Genomic DNA, 27,077 nt, shown 5'->3' with positions numbered 1-27,077 from the left:
GCCGCTTCATATGAACTGACAGCAAAGAAGAAGAAGAGGAGGAAGAGAAAATTCCCTTTTCGCTTCACAGCTGCTCCCTTGTATTTTCCCATTTAACTTCAGGGACAGAGTTGAAAACAAAAGTGGCTTGCGACGCTCGCCGTCCACTCAGCTCGCCGTTCACGGCCGCCGCCGTCGTAAAAAGAAAAAAGAAAAAAAAAAAGTCACAAATTTGGCAAAACAAGCAGAAGCGGGTGATTTCACAACGTAAAGGAAACCTCGTCGTCAATAACGTGAAAACCGATTTAAAGCAACGGCGTCCCGAATGTTTGGTTTTCTGGATTGAAGCAGAAAAAATAAAACAATCTGAAGCGGTTTTTCACATTTTATCTCGAGAGAGAGCGAGAGACGGCGTGACGTTAGCGAGCCGAGTGAAGAGCTAACGGCGCAAACTCTGGTTCTGGAAAGACGAAGACGAGTGTTGATGAAGGACAGTCTCCGGTCCCTGAGCCTGGCGAGAGCTTCGATACACTCAATGACTTTATACACCTGGAAACGAACAAAAAGTTGATCGCCGTCCCCGTGTTGACAGTTTAACCATTGGTCCAGCAATGCACGCACAATATACACAATCCAGGAAGAAAATGCCTTAAATTAAAGAAAAAAAGTGTCTAGGACATGCGATCTATCACACTTCTCTTTTCTCTACCAACTCGGCGGATATCGTTCTCTCTTGAAACATCGAGATATTTTCACATTTAAAAAAAAAAAACAAAAAACAAAAGGCAGGAGAGTTCACAGATGAAATAAAGTTAAAGTGGTGGAACGCCGTGAGAAGTCCTTTGATCAGAGCGCGACGTCACGGAGACCGGCGCTCCCGTCGTCACGTTTTCTTGACGATATGTTGAGGAGGATTCTGATTGGCCGCTGGGGTGGGGGACGGGCGGGGGGCGGGGATCAGGAACTGGCCTCGTAGTGTTGAGGTATGATTATCCGTAGAACTTCCGACGTTTTGCCGCCGCGAGTCGTGCGATTATCTCCCAAGATGCTCCGGTCGGCCTGCGATGTGATGATTGTGACCACGTTTCCCAGCATGCTTTGGGACTCTCCCGGCCAGACACATGAACGCAGTCTCAGTTGTCAGGTGAAGTGGGCGGGGCTTACAGTTAGTGGTTCCCAACAGAAGCGGTCTGAGTTCTCCCAGACGGGTCATATGAGCGCGGCGCTGCCGCCGCTGCTGCAGCTGTTGTTGCGGTTAGTGTTGCGGCGCGACAAGTTTGGCGTGGCCATGAGCGGGTAGCGTTCGTCGGGGCAGCCGTACTGGGCCAGCGTGTCGACGCACTCCTGGCAGCCGGCCTGCCGGGCGTACGCCATGGCGCTGTTCCCGTGGGCGTCCCTCGCCATCAGGTCCACGCCGTACTGCAGCGAGAGCGAGACAAGTCGTCACATTACAGCCTCAACAAGCTTTGAACAACCATGAATGCAGAGGGACGAATTTAACTTTGTGTTTGGAGTCTGAGAGCAAAGTGAAACCAACGTTTCAAGATGTAATAGAGAAACAGTTAAATCATCTCCTCATGTTTTACCGGCTTGAAAAAAAAGGATAATTGTTTCATTTCAAAGTACATTTTGAGTTTAAAGAGTAAAGTCTGAGGATCACATTAAATTGTACAGACAAAGAAAAGAGTTTCTGATATCCACAGCATTCAAAACGGAACAATTAGAAATCTAACATTTAACGAAATGGGATTCAAAATGTGAAATAATCCAGTGTGATGATCAACGGTCAGACAATGAGGCAAAGTGATGCAAAATGGCTCAACTGTCAGGAGCAATGGTGAAAATGTGAGGCCAGCTGATTCCATTTTAAATGCAGCGTGACGGAACCTTGTGACTCGGCATGCAGACATTGAAGGTGAGCGTGTGACTCCTCACCCAGATCAGGAGCTGCGTGACGACCACGTTGCCCTTGCGGCTGGCCAGGTGCAGCGCGTTGCGTCCGTCGCCCTCGCCGCAGGTCTCGTTGACCTGCTGCCGGGACCCGTGTGCGAGCAGCAGGACGACGGCCCGCAGGTCCTCCTCCGCCGTGGCCCTCAGCAGCTGCTGGCCCAGCGAGAGGTCGGTGCCCGGCAGCGACGCCACGAACAGCCGCTGCTCGTACTTGGCCCGGATCCAGCGCTCGCGCTCCTCCCTGACCGACACAACACAGGACCATTAGGAAAATACACACCTACTTTTAGGGACAATATACTACTTTTGGAAGCAGATTTTAAACGGGATTACTGCAATCTGAGTTGAAGTATCTCGATTAAAGGTCCTTTCAGTTGCACACTTGGATCTGATTTGTGTATTCTTGAATTAAATAAAAAAAAAAGCTTGAATTTAGCAGCCAAACAAACCAAATCCATGACTTCCTGTTTGAGAGGGCAGTGTAAAATAAGACACAGCGAGGGTCTGTGGAGACAGACTCGGGGAGTTTGGGGGGAAGGGGGTGTATTGTTTCCCCATGGAGTATCATGAACTGTTGATCTGTCTAATCCGCAGCACTGATCGCCCTAATCTCTGCTCAAATCCCTTCGTGTAAACAGCAGCTCATTCAGCCTGCTGGGATTAGTCCGGCCCCGAGGGTCCGCACAGATATTGAGCTGTGTCCCCCCCCACCCCGACCCCCCCACCCCGACCCCCCCACCGCCTCCATCCAGATTCAGAGCGGCGAGGAGAAAAATCACAGCAGTCGGTCAAACAACAGTAACATTTAGCAAAAAAGGCTTTGTTAGTTCTTTAAATCACGATTAAAGTACTTCATTGATCATTTCTGGTTTGGTTTTTTTTGACATTTCACGTCCTACCGACACCGTTTGCAGCCATGTTTGGTGTGTGTCGGTAAACAGTGTGACGGGTGATGTGTGTACACCCAGGAGCCACAAACTGTGGGAAAAAGCCGGAATAAAAAGTGTGTGTTTGGTGTGGGAACCTGGCAGAATCTCATTAACTCTCTTCCTGGATACCAGTGTGTGTCTGTCTGTGTGTGTGTGTGTGTGAGTGCGTGTTTTGTCGGGGGTGTGGCGGTGGCGATGGCTAGCATCACGGAATGTCCCGGGGGGCTTTTCCTTCCTGCCCCGACCCAGAGAGTGAGTGAGGAGGCTGGGCAGGAGAGTACGGCCGACAGCCCCCGGACAAAGACTGGAGGTGTCGCCGTGTGTGTGTGTGTGTGTGTGTGTGTGTGTGTGTGTGTGTGTGTGTGTGTGTGTGTGTGTGTGTGTGTCTGCCTGCACTCAGCAGGGTTCTCGCCCCCTGTCCTCCAGAGGACGGAGAGGAAATGTGAGGCCACTGGACCCATGCATGCCTTCCCCCGCCGGCCGAGTTGCTAAGGGCCTGCAGACAGAGCCGGACTGTGGGATACAGTGAGGAAGAAGAAGATGGAGGAAGAGGAGCATGTGTGAACGGACATGTCCTCCGCTCGTCCCTCCGTCAGCGTCTCACCACGCCGAGTCCCACCGCCGCTGCACTGTCTGTTGCTGAACAACTCAAAGAAAAGACGCCTGAACGCATCACATCAGTCATCTGAGTGGCAGCGGTGCACACATCACTTTACTGACTGACAGCTCTGTTTACTGTTTACACTTTGTTTACACTCTGTTTACTCTTTACATTCTGTTTACCATTTACACTGTTTACTATTTAAACTTTGTTTACCGTTTACACTCTGTTTACTATTTGCACTGTTTACACCATGTTTACACTCACATTTACTGTTTAAACTCTGTTTAGTATTTACGCTGTTTACACTGTTTACAGTTCACACTATGCTTATTTACACTTGGTTTAAACTCTGTTTAGTGCTTACACTGTTTGTTTACTGTTTATCCTCTGTTCACCATTTACAGTGTTCACACTCTGTTTATTGTTTACAATGTTTAGCATTGTTTTGTTTATGTTTATCATGTGTTTGGCTGTTTTATTCACCATGCGCTCGAAGGGTATCCTGTTGTTGGTTTTGTTTATTTATTGCATGTTCAAACTGTTGATTGCTGTGTTGAGTAGGTATTTATTCACCCGGTGTTTGGATGCTTTTTAAATGTGTTAGGTTTTTGTTTATTGTGTGTTTGTTCTGTTTAATCAGTTTTTTATTCATCAAGTGTTTGGAAGCTTTTTGCATTTGTTTTCTGGTGTTAATCTAACATATATTGTTTTTGTGTGATTACTTACCGTCTGTGTTCCAATGCTCTTTAAATGCCTTTAGTTGTTTATTTTCCATGCCATGTGTTTTATTGCTTTATTATTTACAGTGTATTTGATTGTTTGTTGGTGTGATTGGTTACCCCCCACATGTTTGTTTACGGCATGATTTGGACATTGTGTTGAGTTCTTTCGTTTGTTGGATAACTTATTGCTATCCGCATATTAGTTTAGTTTGTCCAGCGAGTGTTTGGTGTGTGTTTTTGTTTATTTGCTGTGTGTTGCAGTAAACCCCGTCTCTCCTTCATCTGAAAGCTAACGAGTCCTGAAAACACGGCTCTGGACAGTGGAGAGGCTAATTGCACTAATTAACCACACAGAGTGACTGTGTGTGTGTTCGTATGTGTGTGTGTGTGTGTGACAGTATGTGTTAACATGTGTCCGTACGCACACACTCATATTGTGTGTGTTAATCTCTGTGCGTGTCCCTTTTCACATCCCATTAGACGAAGCAGCGCGCTGCTGCACCGAGGCATGCTGGGTAGATAATTAAACATGAGTCCCGGTGAGATCGCTTGTGACAGGGAAACACACACTCACACACACTACAAATATGTCACGTGAAGCCCGGAGGGTTTATAATGTGTGTTTGTGTCAGTCAGTTAGATTAAAAGATAAAAACTGCACCAGCCAGAGGAAACACGCCTCGACTGTGTTTCTACCGTTTCTATTGTTGCTCTGCTCTAATCTCAAAACCATCACACACACACACACACACACACACACACACACACACACACACACACACACACACACACACACACACACACACACACACACACACACACACACACACACACACACACACACACACACACACACACACACACACACACACACACACACACACACACACACACACACACACACACACACACACACTCGATGTGCAGGATTTTAAAAGAAATTCAATTTAATGAGCAGAAAAGAGCTTCGAGTCAAACCAGTTCAGGTAAGAAAAACTGCAGAACTGTAAAAACCTGCTGTCTTCTTGTGAAGATTCAACACGCGGAACAAACCTGACAAACTTCAGACTGAGACCGAGAATCAAATCCTAAATAAGAAACAAAAAAGCCAAAACCATGGCCAGAATCAAACCAAAAATACAGATTATTAACCAGCCTGAAGGAGTTTCATTAAACCCTAATACTTACCCTGATACTTCACACACACACACACGAGCACCAGTGGAAAACTTTTTCCACACAGCGATTGATAAACAAGCCCGTTGATTGACAGCTTCATCAGCATTGTGGTTGCCGTTGGAAACGGGGCGGCAGCAGAATGTCATTTTGTGTTTGGGGGTCACTCAGGGCGCCATGCTGGGCCCACTGTGCCGCTGATTTCCTGCCTGTTGTTTGAGCTCAGGACACCTTGCATTGTATGCGTGTGTGTGTGTGTGTCTGTTCCCCCCGAGCAACTGCTTTGTGTAGTTGTGTTTACAGACACACTGTGTTTCCTGTCCGTAAAGCCAGAGGGCGTTTGGCCCGACCGACTGACCAACCACCGCTGGACGTCTCACCAGCTGCTGCCGCTCTTATCTACTGTGTGTGTGTGTGTGTGTGTGTGTGTGTGTGTGTGTGTGTGTGTGTGTGTGTGTGTGTGTGTGTGTTTAAGCGGGTCATCGGTCCACGACCCCACAACAGAGCAGCGACACAGAGCTGAAAGCCAGCACACACACCCTGATAATCACACCGGGTTAATTACCATAATTACCACTGAAGAGACACGACACAAGACTTCTGATGGATCCTCGGAGGTGAAGCCCGACACAACGGATGAGTAAAGACCGACTTTCATGAAACTACATCAGAGTGACTGTTCATGCATAGAAAAGTGTGTTTGACTGCAAGATCATGTGTGTCGCAGACTGATGATGAACCTGCATGTGAAAATCCAGTCTTTCTAAATCCAAGACCAAAACCATGTTTCAACCCGATCAAACACATCCCAGACAAACCCGTTAAGACCAAACACAAATCCAAACAAAGAACCAACCTAAAAAGTACTTTGCAAACCAGTAGAAACTACTTCCAAGACCCTGAACCCAGTATGTAGGAACCAAACTACAGCGAGCTTAAAAACCATGGAAAACAGTAGAAAAGCAGTCCAGACCAAGCCCTATTGAAAAAGTAGGATGCAAAGCAGCTGAAAAATCACACTAATTTCTTTAAATCCTTGACAGTTAAATTAAGCAACATTGTTGATGTATATTTTTTTAATCTGCTTTAAGTTATATATATTAAAATGACACTTTCCATGTGTGCACTGGGAGGAGCAGTGAGCGTTTTTCCAAACTCTTCCAACTTTTTTATTTTTTGCCCCAACCAAAAGGAGGTTGTAAAATATAGTCGCTAACAGTTTTTTCCCTCAGACTTCATGTTTCGAGTAGAGAGAAGTTGTGCGGAGACAAAAAGAGGATTCTCCGGCTCAGCCTGCAGCCACGAGCTGAGATGTATGAGCCACCGTGCTGCTGTTAAAGCCCATCATTAATTACACTGTGGAGGATGGGGTGTATGTGTGTGTGTGTGTGTGTGTGTGTGTGTGTGTGTGTGTGTGTGTGTGTGTGTGTGTGTGTGTGTGTGTGTGTGTGTGTGTGTGTGTGTGTGTGTGTGTGTGTGTGTGTGTGTGCGTGCGTGCGTGCGTGTGTGTGTGTGTGTGTGTGTGTGTGAGGTAATGAGCGGTAGGAAACGGGGTTAAGAGTGACATGGTGTCAGTGGCTTCTCTTCTGGCCTAATTAGCCCTCTAATTAATAGATTAATAGATAGATAGATAGAGCGTAGATAAGAGCAGCAGCTAACTGCCCGACCTAATGTGCATCTGAGATGAATCACAGTCCAACGGAGGAGTTTCCGACAAAGGTGAGAAGCTACACGTGACACTAATTCGGCTTTAAATCCATCCGGAAAACACGTTTTATCTTCCAGCAGGAGAGAGAGGAAAGAAAGAAGAAATAAGAAAGAAGAGGAGGAGGAGGAGGAGGAGGAGGAGGAGGAGGAGAGGAGGCTGAAATCAATTAGCCTTTCCTGGCTGGTCATTAGCTGCCCTTGGATAGGCACGGATAATTAAAGGGAGGGTGGCAGGGTGAGGAAGGTCTGGACCGAGGGGGGAGGCAGAGGGCCGACCAGCCACCGAGGGGTTAACTCAGACAGAGACGATGTAAATGAGAAGAGAAGGTGGAGGAGAAGCCGATGTGAAGCTGATCTCTGGGCCGAGACGCAGTGATGCTCCACTGATGCTGCACGGAGACTAAAGAGGAGGAGGAGGAGGAGGAAGAGGAGGAGGAGGGTGAAATAACTGCAGACATAAAGGCTCAGTCCACCTCAAATCAGCAGGTTTCAGAAAAAGCTCCAACTGACCACGCTGGGAAGAATACCTTCAAAACTGAGTTAAATAAATCTGAAGTCTAAAAACAAACCACTAATCTCTCAATTGATTGAATCTCATGCTGGAAACTGTCCAGTTCTTCTAAAGCGTCTTCATACTTTATATCCATGACGCCCAAATATCTATAAACCAGCGTGTCATGGAAAAAAACGGTGGTTCTTCACATGTTGAAGACATTTCAACCCTAAAATATTACTCACCTGTTGGTACAAATAACAAGAGCGCAGTTCTATGTTTTTTATCTTGTAATAAAAATCTGCTCTTTCCGGTAACGTGAGAGTTCTTTTGGTGAACTCCGTCCACCTGGGAAACTTTTACTAACTCGTTATCGTCTGACATGTGAACCGGCTGTCGGTCGGGAGCCAACAGCAGTCGGTGGCGACCCTGATGTTTCAGGCCTCGTGGCCGAGGAAGTCATTGACATTTCCCACCAGATTAGCAAGATGCAGATGAGTGGAGCTGCCTGAGTGCAGGAGGATGAAGAATGAAGAGGAGGAGGAGGAGGGCTTAATGCAGTATTAGAGGACACAATGAATCTGTTGACTTTGAGGTAATAGAGTGAATGATTTAATACCTCAAATAAGTCTTTTTCGACAACAACGCACATTTACGATTGCTGGAAATGAGTAGTTTTCAATCCACTGAACAGATTAACGATGTGTTTTAGATTAGGGGGAAAAAAAAGAAGTCAGAAATAAAGAGGCTCCAGAAAGAAGCCCTGAGGGATGCCAATGCTAAAAAAAGATTAAATAATTCATTCTGACAGTATCATCACTTTTTTTCCAGTATCGTCTATTTGAGGTAGTTTTATGTCTTTCTAATACAATACAATGTGTTCTGATGATGTAAAATTCATAGTTTTTGCATTTGTTCTAATCTGATAAAAAATACTTGACAGAAGTTATAATATTCTTGTAGACGTTTACACTTCTTTTTTTTTTACATTTACATTTTGGGGTAACTTGTAATTATAAGAACGGTTTTTGGATTATTTTGTCCTTGTTTTGTGGTCCATGTGGCAATTTATGTAGATTAATTGGTAGTTGTGTCTCTTGAGGTTTGATACAATTGTCCTGATATTCCTACAGAAAAGCCACATTTGAATTAAATAGTCAAACTCTGCTATTTAAATTGTTTGATTTAAGAGATGTGAGTTCGGGACAAACCTTTATGTGTGTGTGTGTGCACTTTCAATCCCCCTGTATCATGTTAATGTCTTCACAATTTTTGTGCCAAATGCGTTTATTTGAATCATTTATTGGCGTCTGAACCGGGAATCATAAATCGCTTCACATCACCTTTAAGGGACTGCGAAGAGTGTCGACAAAAACCTGCATGCAAGAAGAAGAGAAATGAGACGAGGCCGGCGGAGGCTTTTGTCCAGGCAGCAGAGAGGGAGGTCGGAGGGGGAGGAGGCTGATAGATGGAAAAATGCCCTCCCCTCGTGGTCTCTCAAGTGAGTAATAGAGGCCGAAATTTCATTTTGCAAGTGGCTGATTTAATGATCCAAAGGGTAATTAATGGCCTGATTATCTTAATGTTAAATATGGCCAGCAGCAATTACGCTGACCTCCTGTCTGTCAAGGTCTGGCCCCCCACTCTCGCCTTCCAATTAGGTCCTGTTTGGAGGTTTGGCAGTGGGGGGGAGGAGAGAGGGAGGAAAAGTGTGAGAGGAAAGGATGGAGGAGGACGGAGAAGCAGAAAAACAAGAGGAGAAAGCAAGAAAATGTGAAAAAGAAGGAGGTGCATTAATCCCAGCGTCAGGATTAAACACCTCCACTTGGACGGAGCGGAGGGAGGGGTTATGTTGGGAGCGATCGCGTCTCGCCTCTGTGGTGGGAGAGATATGTGACAGGTCGAGCCCCGCCATCTCCAGCTGTTGTCATCATCTCTTTATCCCCCCCCCCTCCACCCGCCCGCTCCTCCTCCCGCCGTGTCTGCCCACAGCGGCGGCCGGTCCAGCTCTCATTAACATCAGCCAGTTGCAGCGAGGACTGTTGTCGGGCTGCGGCGCGCCGCCTCGGAGATACTTGTTGACGCGCGTCACTCGCAGCGGCGGGGAAAGAGACGGAGCTGTGAAGCTCGGAGGGTGAACGAACACCGACCGCGCCAGCTCCGCGGCGCCAGAGGGATCCTGTTTTGATATAAACCACAAAAAGACTCAGCCGTCCTCTAAACGTTCCCATTAACCCCTCGGTCGCCCGCGGTCAGCCGTCATCACCTCAGCTGGCGAGCTCGCCGGCCGCCGCGCCCCAGCTGATGCCAACGCTGAAGGGGCTGCTAAGTTTGGGCTCACTGCCCATCGCCGAGGCCCCACAGGGGCTTGAACAGAGCTGCTGCACTGCAAAACCCCCACAACATCATCAAGGAGCTCCACAGTACGCACAATGTTCACAAGAGCCAAACGCCCACAAAACATGGGAGTTTACCCTAAGAAGCAAGACCACCACAAAAGCATGTAAGAGTACAAGAAATATATGCAAACTGTCAATAAAACCAGCAAAACTACCTGAATGTCACCATTTTACCTCTTGGCTTCATCAGATCATGCTCTTCCTTTAGTTAATCTGGACGGTGTTAAAGACCCCTCAAAAACCACATTTATACAAAACTACTAAAAAAAACATGCAGATTGTCCACAAAATCTAATTATTATTATTATTTTTTTTAAATTTAGACAAATTTTCCTCAAAACCATAAAAATCTTTAAAAACAAAGTGCAAATCCAGCACAGAAAGTTACAATATTCAACTGATTTATTTAGAAAAACATGAAAAAAGATGACAAACACAAAACAAAGATGCAAAATGTGAACAAATAGACCAGAAAATACGACCAAAACATTGAATCGATCACAAAGAGAGGAAAAATGTCAACAGAAAGATCCAAAACTATCAAAATAAAAGCAGAATGTCCACAAAAGTAACCAAACTGTCCATGACACAGCAAAAAACCGACGAGACAAAATGGGAAAATCACAGAAAACCTCCAACAACAATAAACCAATGACCAAGCTGCAGGTTTACAGTTTCAAAAAGACTTTTCTCACTAACATTAACGTTTGTTCAGCAGTTTTCCAATCATCATCACATCATTCTCACCTCTCGCCAGAAAACCTCTTGATATTCTTTGACTCCTCGCTTATTTTTAGAGCACAGTTTTTTCCAGTGTACCCTCACTCTCCAGCTCTTTGGCGCCGCGGCTCATTGTTTTAATTACATGTCGTGTGGCACGTCGACACCAGCACCCAAAGGCCCGCTCGGGCTCGCCGCAGTCGCCGGCCAGATTGGACAGCGAGTGACAGCGCGGCTAATCCCACCTCCTGGCCACTGGTGTGGAGAGGTGGTTGGAGGCCATGTGCCTCCGTCTCCCGTGTCCTCGAAACCCCCCCCCCCCCCCCCCCCCCCCACCTCCATGATGCCAAACACTGACCTTTGGCAGGCTGTCGCAGAAGGTCAGCGTCTTCGCCTGCTCATGTTTACACCCACTCCTTGTTCACATCACGGCTGAAACCTGCGCATGGCGTTCCAACCAAAAGCTTGCGAAACAGATTCCAATCGATAAAATCTGTTGAAGTGCGAATACCTGAACAGAGTCGAAGCTGTGCAACTATCGCCACGAAAAACAGAGGAGATACTTAATTCATCGTTGTTGCGGCTTCTCTTTTTTTCTAAATGAGTGAAATTGAGCCCTGAGGAACGCCAGAACAAAGAATATATTTGTATGAGTCATGGTTGTGTCAGATTATTTTAATTTGGTTGGATGATTCTGAATAATTTTTGTGGGGGGTTTTGCGTTTCTTTGTTCAAATTTTGTGTGTTTGAGTGGATTTGTTGCACCTCTGGTTTCTTAAAGCAGACATAAAGAACTTCTTGCAGATAGTACATTTCCTGAACAAGCTGATCCAGTCGAGACGACGACCTTCGTGTTGCTTTTAGGTGTGAACAACAGGGGGGGGCAGCGGCAGCGGTGTGCAGGTAGCGCCGCCGCCACACCTTAATAAGACAGCAGAAAAATGAGCGGGATGAGGTCGGCTAAAGGATGAAGGTGCGGGGCGATGTATCGTCGCACACTTAACAGCGGGCCCCACATGACGAATGCACGGCGGGTAATAATTCAGCAGCAGGTCTGTCTGTGCTGGGAGCCGGGAGAGGCGCCAGAATCAGGCCCTTTATGGGAAGAGATTAGTCTTGTTCCCCCCTCAGAAAAGGCCAGCGCTAACAGATTTAAAATTAGACCGGGGGCTTTTAATCTGGGCCGGGGTGCAGGTGCGGCAAGCGCCCCAACACGGCAGCGCGATTGGGCTCAGGGGACCAGATGGGGCGACCGGGCGAAGGGAGTGGGGGCCCACATCACAAGATAATTGCCCCCCAGGGTCAAAGCAGGGAGGGGAAGGAGGTGGCGGCGCTGCCTTGTACCCCCATAAAACCCAAACTGAAATCAATCACACAGACTCCACTGACGGACACGTGTCGTCCTCAAACCACCATCGACTCTGATTAATCACTTGGGTTCTGTTTGCCCTCACTCAGGTCTCAGAGGTGTTCGCAAAGGTCGTCAACCTCGTATCAGACAGAAACATCACGTTGTTCTCAAATTAGGCTCAAATATTTGACTTTATTTCATTTCAAGCTACATTGGCATTTTTTGTGGTAGTTTTGTCTTTATGATGTTTTTTTAAATTATGTTATTGTGTGTTTTTTATGGCTCTTCTGTGAATCATTGCAGTTGTTTTTAGGGTTTCACATATTCTAACAGCAGCTTTGGGCCTCTTGTTAGCTGTTTTCACTCAGTTTTGTTGTTTGATGGTTGTTACTGATATATGGATTTCTTAGTGTCTTTACAGTTCTATTAAGTCTGATTGTCATTGTTTTCTGCCTTTTTGTAGCTCTGATGTACCTATGCAGTCATTTTAGGAGTTTTGCATACTTTGCGCATTACTTTGGACACTTTCCATCATTGGCTGTTTATTTTTTCCCCCCAGTGTTTTTATTTGAGGGTTTTTGTAGTTATTTGTGCCTTTTCACAATAGCTTTTGGGTCTTTTCCATATTTTTTTGTTCTTTTTTACAGTATTTTTGTGCATTTTTGTGGACTTTTTGCATCATTTTGTTTAGGTTGATGTGATCAGTTGATGCTCTTTGCGGTTGCGCATTTGTTACCAGTGGAATCTATTTAGGTGAAAGGTAGACATTTGTTCTGCTCTAAACCACTGAAATGGAATATTTTGTGGTCTCGCTTTGATAGTTGGAGACAACGAGACACCAAAATGGTCATTTTTCTTTATTCGACAGATTAGTTAAATGTAGTTTGATCCAATCTTCCACCGCACTGAATCGAACAAAATCTAACTTCTTCCAGAAGAGAGGCGAGAAACTGAAGTGCAGAAGTTTAAATTTCACTTGCAGAGAAGTAATGAAGGCTCAGAAGGCGCCATCGACTCAAGAGTTGACACAGAAAAAAAAAGAAAAAGGGAAATCAAACCGCACTCGGTAAATTTAACATTAACTCCTCGGTCTGAAGCAAATGTCATCATGGTTTGTGTAAATAAGCGAGTTTCCCACGAGATGCGGCTGCATGTGTGTCGCTGTGTGCAGATTGAGCTGAACGTCGGTTAACTCCGTGATCCCGCCCGCCATCATCTCCCCTCCATTATCTGCAGCCGGGCCCACGGCCTGCATGTTAAACAGCAGCCTCCTGACAGGCATGGCCGCAGCAAACTGAAAAATAATTGGCCCCTACATCCTAATTCATCTGTAAAAGGGAGGCCTTGATTAAATTAGTCCTAATAGACATTATTTTGTACATGACTGCCTCGCTGCTGCCCGTAACCGCGTCCCCCAGCTCGCCTAACAAGCCCTCCAATTTACTATTGACATTAAGCCGGCTGACACGAGCCAATCACCGGGCCATTCATCGTTTGTCATCGCGGCGAGGTTATGCTAATGGGGGGTAAAAGCACAAACTAAATGCACATTCTTTATGCCTGAGTCATCAGATTAACCTCGCCGTCCTCTCCCCTCCCTACTTTTAATAATGAAGAAATAAATAACGCGACTCCGGCCGTCCTCTCGTTGGCTTGCCGTGAGCCAGCGGGGGCCACTCGACTCCTGGAGCAGAAACGAACCCCCCCCAACCACCCACCCACCCCGCCTCCACCTCCTCGTCCCTACCGTCAGCTAATTGGCTCAGTCGGCAATTTGCTCATGGAATAAAGAAAAGGGAGAAAGGGGGAGGAAAATCTCCTCCACGACAGAGTTCTCCTCCGTAATGTGTTTGGATTGAATGGGTTCACGGCGAGCTGCGGTCGGGCTGGTAAACAGTCCGAGCCACAAAGAGACACTTGAGAAGATTTCCTCCGCTCATTGTTTTGGTGGGAAAACGTGATTAGTCCATGAGGGTAATGGTTTGGACATGAGTGCTCAAATTTTAAAAAAGAGCAAAGTTTCAGACCCAAATCCGCAAAGAAGATGACGTAGCAATGAGATGATTTTATTTTAGGTGAACTGTATTCAGGTTTTGGTGGATTTTTCTACAGAACCTCAGCTGGTCAGATTGTGAGACAACATTTGGACAGATGTTGCCATTTCTACATCCTATATGGATAATTAATTTGATTCTTTATAGATCTTATGGGAAAAACAAATCATGATACGGTTGATCATTCAATGATAAATTGTACACTTTCACTTCCTGTGTCAACGCGATTGCTTTAGATGTTGCATTCAAGTAATGGAAAGTGTCCTTCAGTACCTGAAAGGTCCTGTAAAACTGTTAATTGTTAACTGTTCTTAATAAAATCTTGTGAAGGACAGAGTGAAACCAGCCCAAGAAATGTTCCAAGTTAAATATAATATGTAAAAGAAATACCCTAGACAAGTTGTGGAGTCCCTCAGGGCTCGATTCTGGTTCCACACTTTCTGACATAGTTTGTATGTTCAGGTAATTTCTTCTTAAAATAAATTTGAAATTATTCCATCATTAAGAAAAGGATGCTCTCAGGTCAAGACGATTCAATATTAAATGAAGTTATCAGACACCGCAATGAGTTAAAGGAAGAAAATAAATCTTTTATTTAAGTTCAGTTAATTGGAGTCTATCAGGGCTAAATTACGAGTCGTCTTTTATTCAGAATTTAATCAATAGATACAAATGTCACAAAAACTGAAGATGTTGCCACATATGATTCAAGAAAACATCTAAAATGTGATATTTTAATGGGATAAAGTAAAAATGTTCTTTTTTAAAAAAGAATCAGCATCTAGAAAACATACTGTTTTTACTGTTTGTCTCTTGGTGGTTTCTCAGAACACAGAAGGTTTTTCTTTTAAATTTCAGGTTTATAACTTTAAATTTAGCTCCAAAATCTTTACTAATTGTAAAAATCCATAGGTCACTCATCAACTTAAATGGAACATTTTATCTTTTAATTGTGTTTTTTTTTTTTCAAAGCAATATAATTCAAGTAAAATAAATACAACCTGGTATGAATGTTTCTATGCAGATGATATCGTCTTATTTGTTGCTTTTTTTCCCATCTTCTGATCTCCTAAAACTTTCTCTTAAATAAATGGGGATGACCCAAACTTCCAGTCTTCAGTGACACGTCGGCATCTATTAAGTGTTGTGCTGCTTGTTGGACGCATCACAGGTTGATTTGTAATTTAAGGGGTGCAGCGAGTGGTGAGCCAATGTAACCTCGCTGACATCTACATATCATTTCATAGACCTTGTCTGGCACTCCATAAAGCTGTCGTAAAAGCTCCACGCCTTCCTCACGCCGAGGCTCAGCGCATGTATGAATGGGATGGACGCATGGGAAGCAGAAAGGTAAAAGAGGTGAAAGCAGACGAGGGAAGCGTTTGATTTCTGAAACGCTGAGGACAGTAAAAATGATCTTAAATCAAGCTCCTCCTGCAAAATGAAAGAAAAAATAACCGGGAAAGTGATGCATTTATGAACATTGTCATTGGAGAACAAAACTGAATTATGATGTAACTCCTACTTAAATCAGACGGGTTTTTCACTTAAAGTTAGAAAAGGGTCGTATATTTTAATCCGTGGCCTTTAATTGGGGTAAAATGGAAGTGAATAGAGGACTTTTCAACCCTAAGACTAATGTCAGATGTTTGTCATATCATGAGAACGACAAAAGCATTCAACAATTGCATTTCTATATTTTTTACATATTTTCTGGCAAATATTGCTGAAAACCACTCCAAAAAGAAACAAAAGGAGATGAAAAATCTACAAAAAAAACACCAAAAAAGAAACTAAATGCCTGCAAATGTATAGGGAACTAGCTTTTATTGAGCCTTACAGGCAAAACTGAGGAAAGAAAAAAAAAAAAAGCCCACAGGAAAAACCTAACGAAAAAAAGTTTTGTAATTTAGATATGAAAGAAGTCTTATCAGGCGTGTAACACTACAATACTCATTACTTACTGGTGAACTTTGTGTAACCCGGCTTTTATCGAGTCTGACAGTCAAAACTGAGGGACAAACGATCCCACTGTGCTGTGAGCCTGATGGAGTGTGGAGGCAAGAGACAGAAGTTTGAAAAGAGAGGAGTCGGAGAGAAAGCAGGGATTTATGGAAGAGAGGCGTCAAACAGCCGGCCACTTAAGGAATGGACTGATAAATACTATCGACAGGGCAGAGGGACGAGGGGGACGGAGGGGCCGGGGGAGCAGAGCTGCAGTGGAGCATCGCGGGTTAATTGAGATAATATTGACCTCCTTCTCTAATCTCTTCGGGGGAAACATGCCTCCGATTCATAAATAAATAGGAACATGAGCAACAATAAAAGCATTAGTGCTCTGACGGAGGAGGGCTAATGGCACGTCGATACACAAAGATCGCTCAGTGTGTGAGTGTGTGAGGCAGCCGGTGTGTGTGTTTACACTGCTGTGCGTTTCCGCCATAGATATCACTACTGAACAGGCTGCAGTGCTACGAGCGTTTACGATTTAAAGTTTGATCTATGAAGTGCATGCGATTGTGTTTTATGACTATATAAAGCGATTGCAGAAAGGTCTGAACACACAAAGAAAAGGAAAATCCACCACTGGAAACCCACAAACCTTCTACGAGGTGTGAGCTGCTATGAGGACCTGAAAAAATAACAAAAATGATGCAAAATGATGAGAAATTAATTCAAAAATGAAACAAAAGAAAAGCGAAAAGAGGAACCAACAAGCTCGAAAACAACCTCCAATGCAACATCACAATAGAAGATGCACAATTACTTTAAGACCATGTGAAAGAGACATGAAACAAATGGGAGGATGAAAAATGGCTCATTAATGCAACAAAACTGTAATGACAAGAAGAAAAATTATCTAAAAAAATTTGAGGTGCTGAAAAACAAGAGACTCAAATGAGGCACAAAACTAAACAAGATTCTGAGTTACAACCAAATTATAAAAAATAAACACAAAGCAGAGCAAAAGGGAAATATAAAGATGTAGGAAGGGTTTTTCAGTAGTAATGGGAAGTAATATTTGAGGTATTTTCAGTTTTGAGACTCGGAAGGTCATTCAGATTTTGTATTGTAGCTATTGGTTGTGTTTCAGTGCATGCCAGGTTAAAGTGTGTGTGTGTGTGTGTGTGTTGGTGGGGTGGAGGGGGGAGTAATTATAAGGTGCTTCTGTTGACTAATGAGCGTTGGGGGGGTGAGTGCAGGGGGGAGGACAGGGAAGTCGATCTTTATGCGGATGGCAGTCAGCTCTAATTTGTTATGATGGCTGCTGGCTTCCCAGAGCTGCAGCGGCCGATAATTACACACACACACACACACACACACACACACACACACACACACACACACACACACACACACACACACACACACACACACACACACACACACACACACACACACACACACACACACACACACACACACACACACACACACACACACACACACTGAAGTTCAGCGATTTGTTACTACTCCCTCTAGTCTACAAGACAACACACACACACAGAAACAGTGTTCGTGGGCATTTTTGTCAATATCCACCTCATCTGGCACGAGAGCATGACACACTGCCCCCTGTCTGCGGCCAGCAGCACTGCACCAGGAACCAATGTGCGTCCATATCGTTTTATTTAGAATTAATCAACCCTTTTTACCCAGATTAACTAGACATATCTTTATTCTTAACTTGATCTATATTTCCTTTATTTTCATTAAATATAATAATTTCATATATATATCTGTCTGTCTTTATACATTTCTTTAAATGGAAATAATACCAATTAACAGTATATAAAAAAATACAAATATACTGTAACTTTACCGATTGTGTCTGTAAATGTGGGTGTGACTGTGAGTGTTGGTCTGTGGTGGACGGGCGCCCGGTCCAGCGTCCCTGGTTTTCCTACCTGCTGGCGTCCGGCGCCGGTTTGAGGCGTCCCTGAGCGTTGGCCTCCCACACGCCGTTGGCCAGCTCGTTGCCGATGGCCGACATGACCTTGATGAGCTCCAGCGGCCACTCGTCCAGGTCCAGGGAACGGACCCGGGACAGGTGGGTGCCCAGGTTCCTGTGGATCCCCGAACACTCGATGCAGATCAGGGCGCCGAGGTTCAGACTGGCCCAGTCTGGGTCTGCAGGATGGGTTCAGGGGCAGAAATACAGAAAATATGGCTCTCGATTACAGAATACAGCTGAAGGGTTCTTCGTCGGTGGGGATACATTTTAGCCCCAGAATTGTCTTCTTTTTTCGATATATCGATAAAAAATGTTCTGATGGAAGAATGTACTCACTCTGAGCTTCACAGTCGGCACAACGGCCGTTTCCTCGGATGCTTCGAATGGACTGCAGAGCCATCGCCTCCGTCTGGCTGGTCAAACGAGACTAAAGCAAAAAAATTAAAAATAAAAAAAATCAATAAAACGTATATCATCAGAAAACAATACCCCCAAATAATTTGGGACATCATTTTTCAAATGGGTAAGTTCGTCACAGAGAGTCAAAACTTTGCATTGGTGTCCCTCAGGACTTGATTCTGGGTCCACATTTGTTGAAATATAATCCTATACCTAGTAAACAAGCAGCACGTTTTGGTAAAGGGAAGATGGTCTTCTCTTATAGGAACTATTATTATAGCTTCAGCAGTCTTGATTTAGGCCATCGCAGACAAAAGAGGAGCAATCAAAGCATTATTATTCAAAATCTTTGGCCGTTAGTAACTTAATCCAAAACCACTATCAGTACTTTGCCGTCTTCATTCGTTTGCCTCTCAGATATTCTACCCAAACCTCTTAAATCCTCATTAAAGCTCAAGTTAATGTGAGCGGATGTGAGTCGAATCACAGACGTCGGGAAACGAAGGAACATCACAGCAAACAAATGGAATTGGGGAAGGAGGGGTGAACGCATTGTTTTTTTTTTTTTAATTCTTGGGTGGGAGGGCAATGAAAAGCTGGAAGCCCGAGGCGTAAACACGGCGGGCTGAGATGGAGTCGCCTGCTGCAGCTGGGAAATGGCAGCAGTGAGGCTCGATGTGAGCTACAGTAATTGGTATTTTGTAATTATATGAGTGGGTGTGCTGTGTAAATAAAAGCTGACTTCACTTGTATGTTTGGGGCCTGAAGTGAGTCCAGTTTGACTGCTGCTCACTTGCTGTGTGTGTGTGTGTGTGTGTGTGTGTGTGTGTGTGTGTGTGTGTGTGTGTGTGTGTGTGTGTGTGTGTGTGTGTGTGTGTGTGTGTGTGTGTGAGTGAGTGAGGTGAAGCTCCACACCAACATCAAGTAACCAAAAGATATGGACCAGGACGGCCTTCATTCACTTTTGACTAATTCAGATTATTTTCATAATTAAAAAGTGTTTCAGGTACAAAAGCATTGAACTAACTCACATAAGACATTGCTGTTGTTTTTCATATATTTGTTTGAGCTTAACATTGGATTTGTAGCTTTTTTACTTTAAAAATGCATCTAACTTTCTGTTTTTAAGGTCAAACTTCAGATAATTTACATTCTGTTTTCTTTAAAAATGACGACTTGTTAAATTGTGAGAATAAATCCAATAAATGACACTATAAGCATATTTTCAAATGAAAACAACACAATTTTCAATCATTCAGAAAAGAGTTGATGAGCCAGAGGTGAGCGGGTTGGGGTTTGAAGGCCTCACCTTGTTCTTGCTGCTCTCGCAGGACTGCAGGCTGGCCAGGATCTGGCTCTCGATCACCTGAACCCAGGCGTCCCTCTCTTCGTACGAAGTGGCCTCGAAGTGCCACGTCTGGCCCGTCAGTGATACGATGGTGAACTCAAAGTTCTCCTCTTGTTCTGCCGAGGAGAAAGCAGGAGCCATTCAGCACACGCACTCGAATCGAGCCCGTCTTGGTGGCCACGAAACACGTCACCCGAGTTTAGTAAATGGACAAACAGAAGAATCAAAATGTCCACAAGTCACCTGTCCTCCTGACCCACATGACCCCGACCCCTGAAGCCAGGATGTCACCCAAATTACGGGGCCTTGTGTCGCCCTGAGGGCCCCTCTTCTGTTGGAGGGAGAGGTCAGTGATCACAATCAAGGCTCACATGTGGATCTGCTACCCACCGGCCCCTCAGAGGTTAATGAGATGATCAGGAGTCAATTAGAGCCTCCGAGGAGGACGAGTCCAGGTTTGAAGTCTGTGCCTGCATGATCTCACTGAACAACAGCGGAGGGCGACGACTTCTCCAGAAGGGGACACTGTGACAATATGGCTGATTAGAAATCCTCCTTCTGAATCTAAAATCCTTCAATAGAGAGACTTCTAATGTCACATTGAGGCTGTGTGAAGTCAGATAAAGGGACCTGGAATGTCCACATTGGTTTATCGTTCTGCTGCGGATGTTGGACAACATTTGGAAACCGTTACCGCCGATAGGAAGTGGAGGTGGAGCAGATCATCGACGGATCCCAAACAGGCAGCTTCTGTTTACAATTAGACCCGGTGAGGGGGAAGAGGGGGGGGACACCGGGGTAATCACTCCATCAAAGGATGGCCTCCAGCAACTAATGACAACTCCCAGAATTCCTCGCTTTCTGCTGAAGGAGGCTCGTCGATCCTGGATCCCGGTAATCGCTCTGCGCGGTCGGGCGACGGCTTCTGGAAGCAGTCGTTCACCAAAAGATGAGCGGTTTAATCAGTCGGAGTGCGGTCACGGCCGACCCGCGAGGGAGCGACCATTTGCTCCTCCTCAACTCCAGTCATTTGGCTAATTGGGAGCGTCTCAGAGCAGCGGAGCTGAAGTTTGCCTCCGGCTCAGCTCGGGATAATCAATGGCCTCGTCCGACGGGAGGAAGGACGGGAGGTGAGGATGGAGGAGGAGCCCCGAGGCCAGGCGGCCCTCTGCCTCACAAACCCGTCCACTTCCAGGAGAAAGAGATTGAAAACACCTTTGCTGTCCAAAGTTTCTTTAGCTGAAGACGGCAGAGGATGGTTTTCATCTGTGAGCCGCTGCAGGCTTCAGTCTGATGAGCGCAGCTTAATTAGAAGTGCTGTTTACAAGAAGGCTCAAGGTTACAGCACCGCTTCCACTGCAGGAGGAACTTTTTCCACCGCACCAGAAATGGTTTTCACAAAAGAAAACACAGAGAAACTCCTGGTGACTCTTCAAACTGCCAGCGCAAAGTCAAACAGCCACTTTGAACATAAAGAAAGGGTCCAAACCGGCACCAGATAAGGCAGGAATTCATGTCATCCCACATCTTTGACTGATAATCTTAACATATCAGGCTGGTAGATTTATATTCATAAGCAGCTGCAAAACTTATCAACCTTTTTAAGAAGCTGAAATAAGTTCCCACAAAAAGAAAAAAAAATAACAACAAACATTCCAACAATAAAATGAAAATAATTCCCAAAAATATTTTGTAAAATCTAAATACATTTGATCACTATTTAAAAGAAAATGTAATACATGTAAAATGGTTGAAAAATGCATTTTTTTTTTAAACAAGATGATTTAAAAGAGTGCAACTTTTCTTACTCTAAGGTATAAATGTTTCTGAGAACAACGCCTGACGACAACATAAAATCTGATTTAAAAAGACACGTTTCAGTCAAAGACCTCAGATATTCAGTCTCCAAACACAAACTGCTCATTAAACCGGACGATGTGTTTGGGGGCTCCTGTGTCTCCATGACGGCCCACCCATCATGGCTGAAGCCCCGCGGGGTCACAAACAGGAATCCCATCATAATTAAATTCCCATGATTCTCTGTTTTCAGGGGGAGGAGCAGGGGGGGGTGGGGGGATGCTTGACAATTATGGAAACCAACAATCCATAAAGGGCTCGCCTCTCCCAAATTAAATGCTGGATGTAAATGCTGCATGCTGACCCGGCGCGGCGCGCGGGCTAATGAAGGACCACCACTCTGAAAACCTCAACATGAACCTGCAGCTCAGACTCCACCGTTAAAGATGAACTTCTTAGTCTCCTCTGGCTTGTGTTGTGAATTTATTCTGCACCAGATCTGGTCTCTTCTACTACAAGACTCATTTATCGAAGCACATCAAATCCTAAATACTCACAAACATTACACTTTACCACGGTTGGCTTCGAATCCAAGTTTATAAAATCTGCGTCCAACAGTGGAGCAGCTGAAGCTTGATTTACATTAAAAATTACATTTTAACTTGTCTGCTGTCACATTTTTGCTCAGTGACTAAGGAACCTTTCTAAAATGATGTTTTAGTGTTTTTGTTTCAGAAAGGTTTTGCATTTATATACCAAACGTTTAAAAATGACACTTTTTTTTCAGGTTGAGTCACGAGTGAGGTGCTTCTGTTTTGTTTTGTAATGAAACCACACACACATGCACACGGAGAACGATACGCTGGAAACACTGACAATGTGAGGCCATTCATATGGACGGACGACCAACTTGGATTGTTACTGTTACTGGTGACTTTTAAAGTCCCAGGAGAAGATGGACTGTTGCGTTTTCCAAGGCTCCAATGCACCGCCGTCGTGCAAACGCACGCTCAAAACGCAACCAAGGTTTTGCGTTTTCACATGAAAACGTCGTGTGAACGGGGCCTCAATGTCCTCAGCCTTTCTCTGATGTCGCGGGCTTGAACGTATGCACGGCGGGAGTCTGAACACACACAAACACACAGGCGCCCGAGTCCTACTGGTAATTAACCGCCACCGCTTTCGGCTACTGTGGGTGACATTCGCGTGCAGAGAAAAGGTGGCGCAGAGGCAATTTGTGAACTCTGACACTGGCAACCTTTAGCAGCAGAAACAGAACAAACCAAATGTACAGCATTTACAAGACGCAGGGCGGGCGGGGGGTAGGGGGGGGTGGGGGGGGGCACGGCGTGCATACGAGGCGATCATTCGGGGGTGTGAGGTGTCGAGCCGGCCCAGCGGGAGGTGCAATGAGAGGGGAGGCGTGAGGGAGACAAAAGGGGGCCCCGGGAAACACAAATTAAAAGCCTTAAATGTCACCGCACACAGTATTGCTTTGCGACACAGGTCATTACTCCCTATATTATTCGCAGCCTTTTACAACATTAATAACCTGGAAAATATTGCAGCCGATTGTTCCAAAGTCTCTCTGCAGGAAGAAACACTCTGCTGGGGCTTTGGGGAGGCGGAGACGCGGAGACGGGAGGATTCAAACTACCGGCTGCTGAAGTCAGGACGACCACACAGAAAGGACACCAGCACGTCACACAGTGCACGCCACCCGCACGCCACCCGTACGCCACATGCTTCCAGGGCAGGTGTGTTTGTTTGGTTGTGCCCTCACAGGTGAGGTGGGCGGGGCACGGGGAGACGGGGAGGGGCGGGACGCGGTGGAGAAGACAGTTCAGAGTACAGGGGTGAACGTTTGTCTCCACCGGAAAACACAGACTGACACACCGAGTCAACAGAGATTTGGTGATTTGCACTCCGACATTAGAACTGTGACAAGTGAGGCGCTAAAGTCAACGTTTCTCTGATAATCTAAAACTTTTAATATCTGCAGGAGATCTTGTGTGTTCTCTTAATAGTCAGCTGCTTGGTCATTGGCTGTTGGTCAGCTGGTTGAGCGGTTTCTTGATTGGTTTAGGAGCTGCTGTTTTATTGGTCACCAGGATTTTGGTAGATTGACTCCTCTGCACTCGGTCAGTTGGCTGAATAGCTTATTTTATATTTATCTCAGTTAATCTTTCTCAGTCTCATGATCATTTGTTTGGTTTTTTTGCAGCTTTGCTGGTTGATTGAAGGTGTTTGTTCGGCTGGATGACTGGTCACTTAGGTTGTGAGCTGACCTCTGCTTTGTACACTTTGTTGAATTGCTGGTTGGTCAGTTGCTGGACTATGAGCTGGTTAGCTGACTGGTGTTTTGATGGCCCGAGGGCTTTGTCAAGCGGGCAGTCCACTTCAAATGTTTGATGGTCACTTGTTGGTCTCTCGGCTGATTGAGTGGGCAGCCGGTTGATGGGTTGCTGTTTTACTGATCAACAGGTTTGTTGCTTGGTTGGTTGGTCAGTTAGGAGGCTGGACAGCTGATTAGTTCTCTGCTTTGCGTTTGATAGGTCATTGTCTGGAGGTTGAACCGCTGCTCCTGAACTTTGCTGGACACAACAGAGGAGCCTGACCTTCTGAATGTTCATCGTACTCCACGCTCCACTTTGCCCTGCGTTTCTTATTTCTCCTGGTCAGTATGACATACACGTTTCACTCACATGTTTTGCTCTGCAAATCACCAAATCACTGAACTGGCTGATGCACGGCTGCAACTTCAGCCGGTCCCACCACACCAGTTCCAGCTTTACCTTCTGAGTTGTGCAGACTGTTGGCGTAAATGCTGCGAAGGCTACCGACGCGATTTAGTTTCCACGCTTTACGTTTGGCTGAGAAAGAGAAGAAGAAGACAGAACAAAGGGGAGGCGAGGACAGAGCGGACCAGTTACACCACCACACGTAGCAGACAGACGGAAAGAAAGAGGGGAAGAGAGAGACAGGCGTCAAAAGTGGCAGCGACAAGGAGAAGTGGGGGTGGAGCTTAGTGCTGAAGTGGGAGGGGCCTATGACTGAAATACAAAATTTGAATTATGAAACAGGAAAAAATGTGGAGAATGAAAAGATTTACTCAATGTCTCTTAAAAAATAGAGATGCATTAAAGAAATAGAGAACACAATGGAAACGTCCATTTATTTTAGATGTTTAACACAAACTGAAATATTTCAGGCCAACTTTGTTTTATTTGAGAAATACAGCATCTCACAATGTTAGAATATTTTATAAGTTCTGATGTTTTCCCTATTTAATAGATGAAGACAATTTTCAGAACTGAATGTAAAAAAGTTCATACAAGGGCTGAAATAGCTGAAAAACCAATTAACATTTCATGACGTGCACTTATAGTTTTAAAGTAATTCTATTTTATTCGAACGCTTCTTCAACATTGTGAGGATTCGGTAAACGTTTCTATATATTGTCATCACTTTTTAAAGTGTTTTAGATTATTCTTCATCTACTTTTATGATATTTTAATGGATGTTTTTGGACTGTGGGGGGAAACCGGAGTACCCGGAGGAACCCCCCCCCCCCACACACACACACTGGGAGAACATGCAATCGCCACACGGCCCACTCCAGGCCCGACGCTATTTGAACCTGGATGTTCTTGCTGTGAGGCGATCTTATAAAGTAGATATAACACATAAAAAAAAAAATGTAATGAGAATTTTCAAATGTTTAATTACAAAGCTTTTTTTTTTTTTTTTACAATTATAGAACAATTTTTTAATATTTATGTCTATGTGGTATAATTAAAGTGCATTTAAACACCTTAAAATATACATTTTATAGCATTAAAAACAATTGAAAGCAGTGAAACTTGTCATCATGGTGACTCTGCGGTGGCGACTCTCTCAGCTGGCGCTTCCTGGACCTTTGACCTCGGCTCAGTCGTGAACAGCGGACCCCGCCTGATATTACTCTCTCCCCCGCGGCTACGGCGAGCATTTACCGCCAGAAAAACCAACATTTGCAGAGGAATGAAATACGGCTTTAAATGTTACTCTGCTTGTTTCCCTCAATCGGCCAGCGAGCGGAAATAATTCAGGGTCGTGTTAGAAAGGTCGCAGGGTGCAGCTCGGATTCACAGCAAATGAAAATGTGACTCTGGAGCTGGACGACGGGTCTTTGTGTGTTTCATGTTTCTCGTCATCAAACGTCAGAGTATGAAATGGCTTCGCTTTCTCTGTGAGACGCAATAATAACAGTTTGAGGTGTTTTTATTTTTATTTTTCATTGAAGCAAATTATCAAAGCTGCATCAGCAGCAGGAAGGGTGTGTTCAGGGAGCGTAGGTCATCACAGTTCTATGAAAAGTGCTGAGAATCAAGTGCACAATGAGATAAAAAAATAAATAAAAAAACGTAAAAGTTGACTTCATAGCTTCAAATAATATTATTCTGTGTCTGTAAGTAGCTGTATGTACTTGATAAAAGTTGATCCTGAACCTGAGTGACGGCTACCAGCGGGACCACCTGGACTCTGGTCCACAGCCTCCGTCTTTGTTTCCACCTGTTTGACCCCGGACGACCCCCGGCAGACGCCATGATTAACCCCGACGACGAAGGAATGTCTTATGGCAGCCGGCGAGCTGCAGGTGCACCGAGCACACGCACAAAGCATCTTTTCTACATATTCTACAGAAATATGAAAACGTTTGCTGTGACAGTTGGATAGGAGATGGATGATTATTATTATGTCTTTTTATTGAAGGTCATTGCTGATGACACTTTCTAACCTTATTTAATTTATAAATGTTCATCGGAGTTTATTAAAGGTTTTTGCTGCTTCCACCGTTGAGGTCGGGTTATGGACACACACACACACACACACACACACACACACACACACACACACACACACACACACACACACACACACACACACACACACACACACACACACACACACACACACACACACACACACACACACACACACACACACTCTTTAACTCGGTTGACAAATCAAAGCTGTGACCAGAAAACCTCCAGGAATGTGTGCGGGGGGTCCTGTGGTCACCTGGGGGGGGGGGTCAGTCACACACACCTGTGGGAGGGACAGGTCCACTTTCAAAGCTCCAGGCAATCAAAGAGGAACCACCTGAGCAGAACTGAGCTCTGATCAGTTACCTGACACAGGTGTGTGTGTGTGTGTGTGTGTGTGTGTGTGTGTGTGTGTGTGTGTGTGTGTGTGTGTGTGTGTGTGTGTGTGTGTGTGTGTGTGTGTGTGTGTGTGTGTGTGTGTGTGTGTGTGTGTGTGTGTGTGTGTGTGTGTGTGTGTGTGTGCTCTGTCAGTTAGTATCAGTATCAAGAAGTCAAGAGAAATAAATCCAAGAAAAAAAACCAAGATTGGTACAACAAAACCAGAGACATTAGAAAAAAGTGTGTAAACGACAGTTTAAGGTTAATGGAATTGTTCATTACATTTGAAATAGATGTTGTCTTTCAGG

General features: G+C 45.0%; 1 protein-coding gene across 2 annotated transcripts in view; it reads right to left on the bottom strand.

The window, feature by feature from the left end:
- Positions 1–591: 591 nt before the first annotated feature.
- Positions 592–27,077, bottom strand: part of agap1 (ArfGAP with GTPase domain, ankyrin repeat and PH domain 1) — a gene marked incomplete at its 5' end in the record, with an annotated part of 101,495 nt that continues 75,009 nt past the window's right edge. For both annotated transcript variants that reach the window (XM_080492596.1, XM_080492597.1), the window contains 5 exons: positions 592–1,398; positions 1,915–2,170; positions 17,993–18,215; positions 18,376–18,466; positions 19,748–19,902. In XM_080492596.1, the coding sequence (XP_080348722.1) occupies positions 1,189–1,398; positions 1,915–2,170; positions 17,993–18,215; positions 18,376–18,466; positions 19,748–19,902 (935 nt within the window). In that variant the 3' untranslated portion in view covers positions 592–1,188. The remainder of the gene's footprint in view (positions 1,399–1,914; positions 2,171–17,992; positions 18,216–18,375; positions 18,467–19,747; positions 19,903–27,077) is intronic.

Source organism: Lipophrys pholis (assembly GCF_963383615.2).
Source record: "Lipophrys pholis genome assembly, chromosome: 23".
In the NCBI taxonomy this organism is placed as follows: domain Eukaryota; kingdom Metazoa; phylum Chordata; class Actinopteri; order Blenniiformes; family Blenniidae; genus Lipophrys; species Lipophrys pholis.
This window is presented reverse-complemented; position numbering and strand designations above follow the sequence as displayed.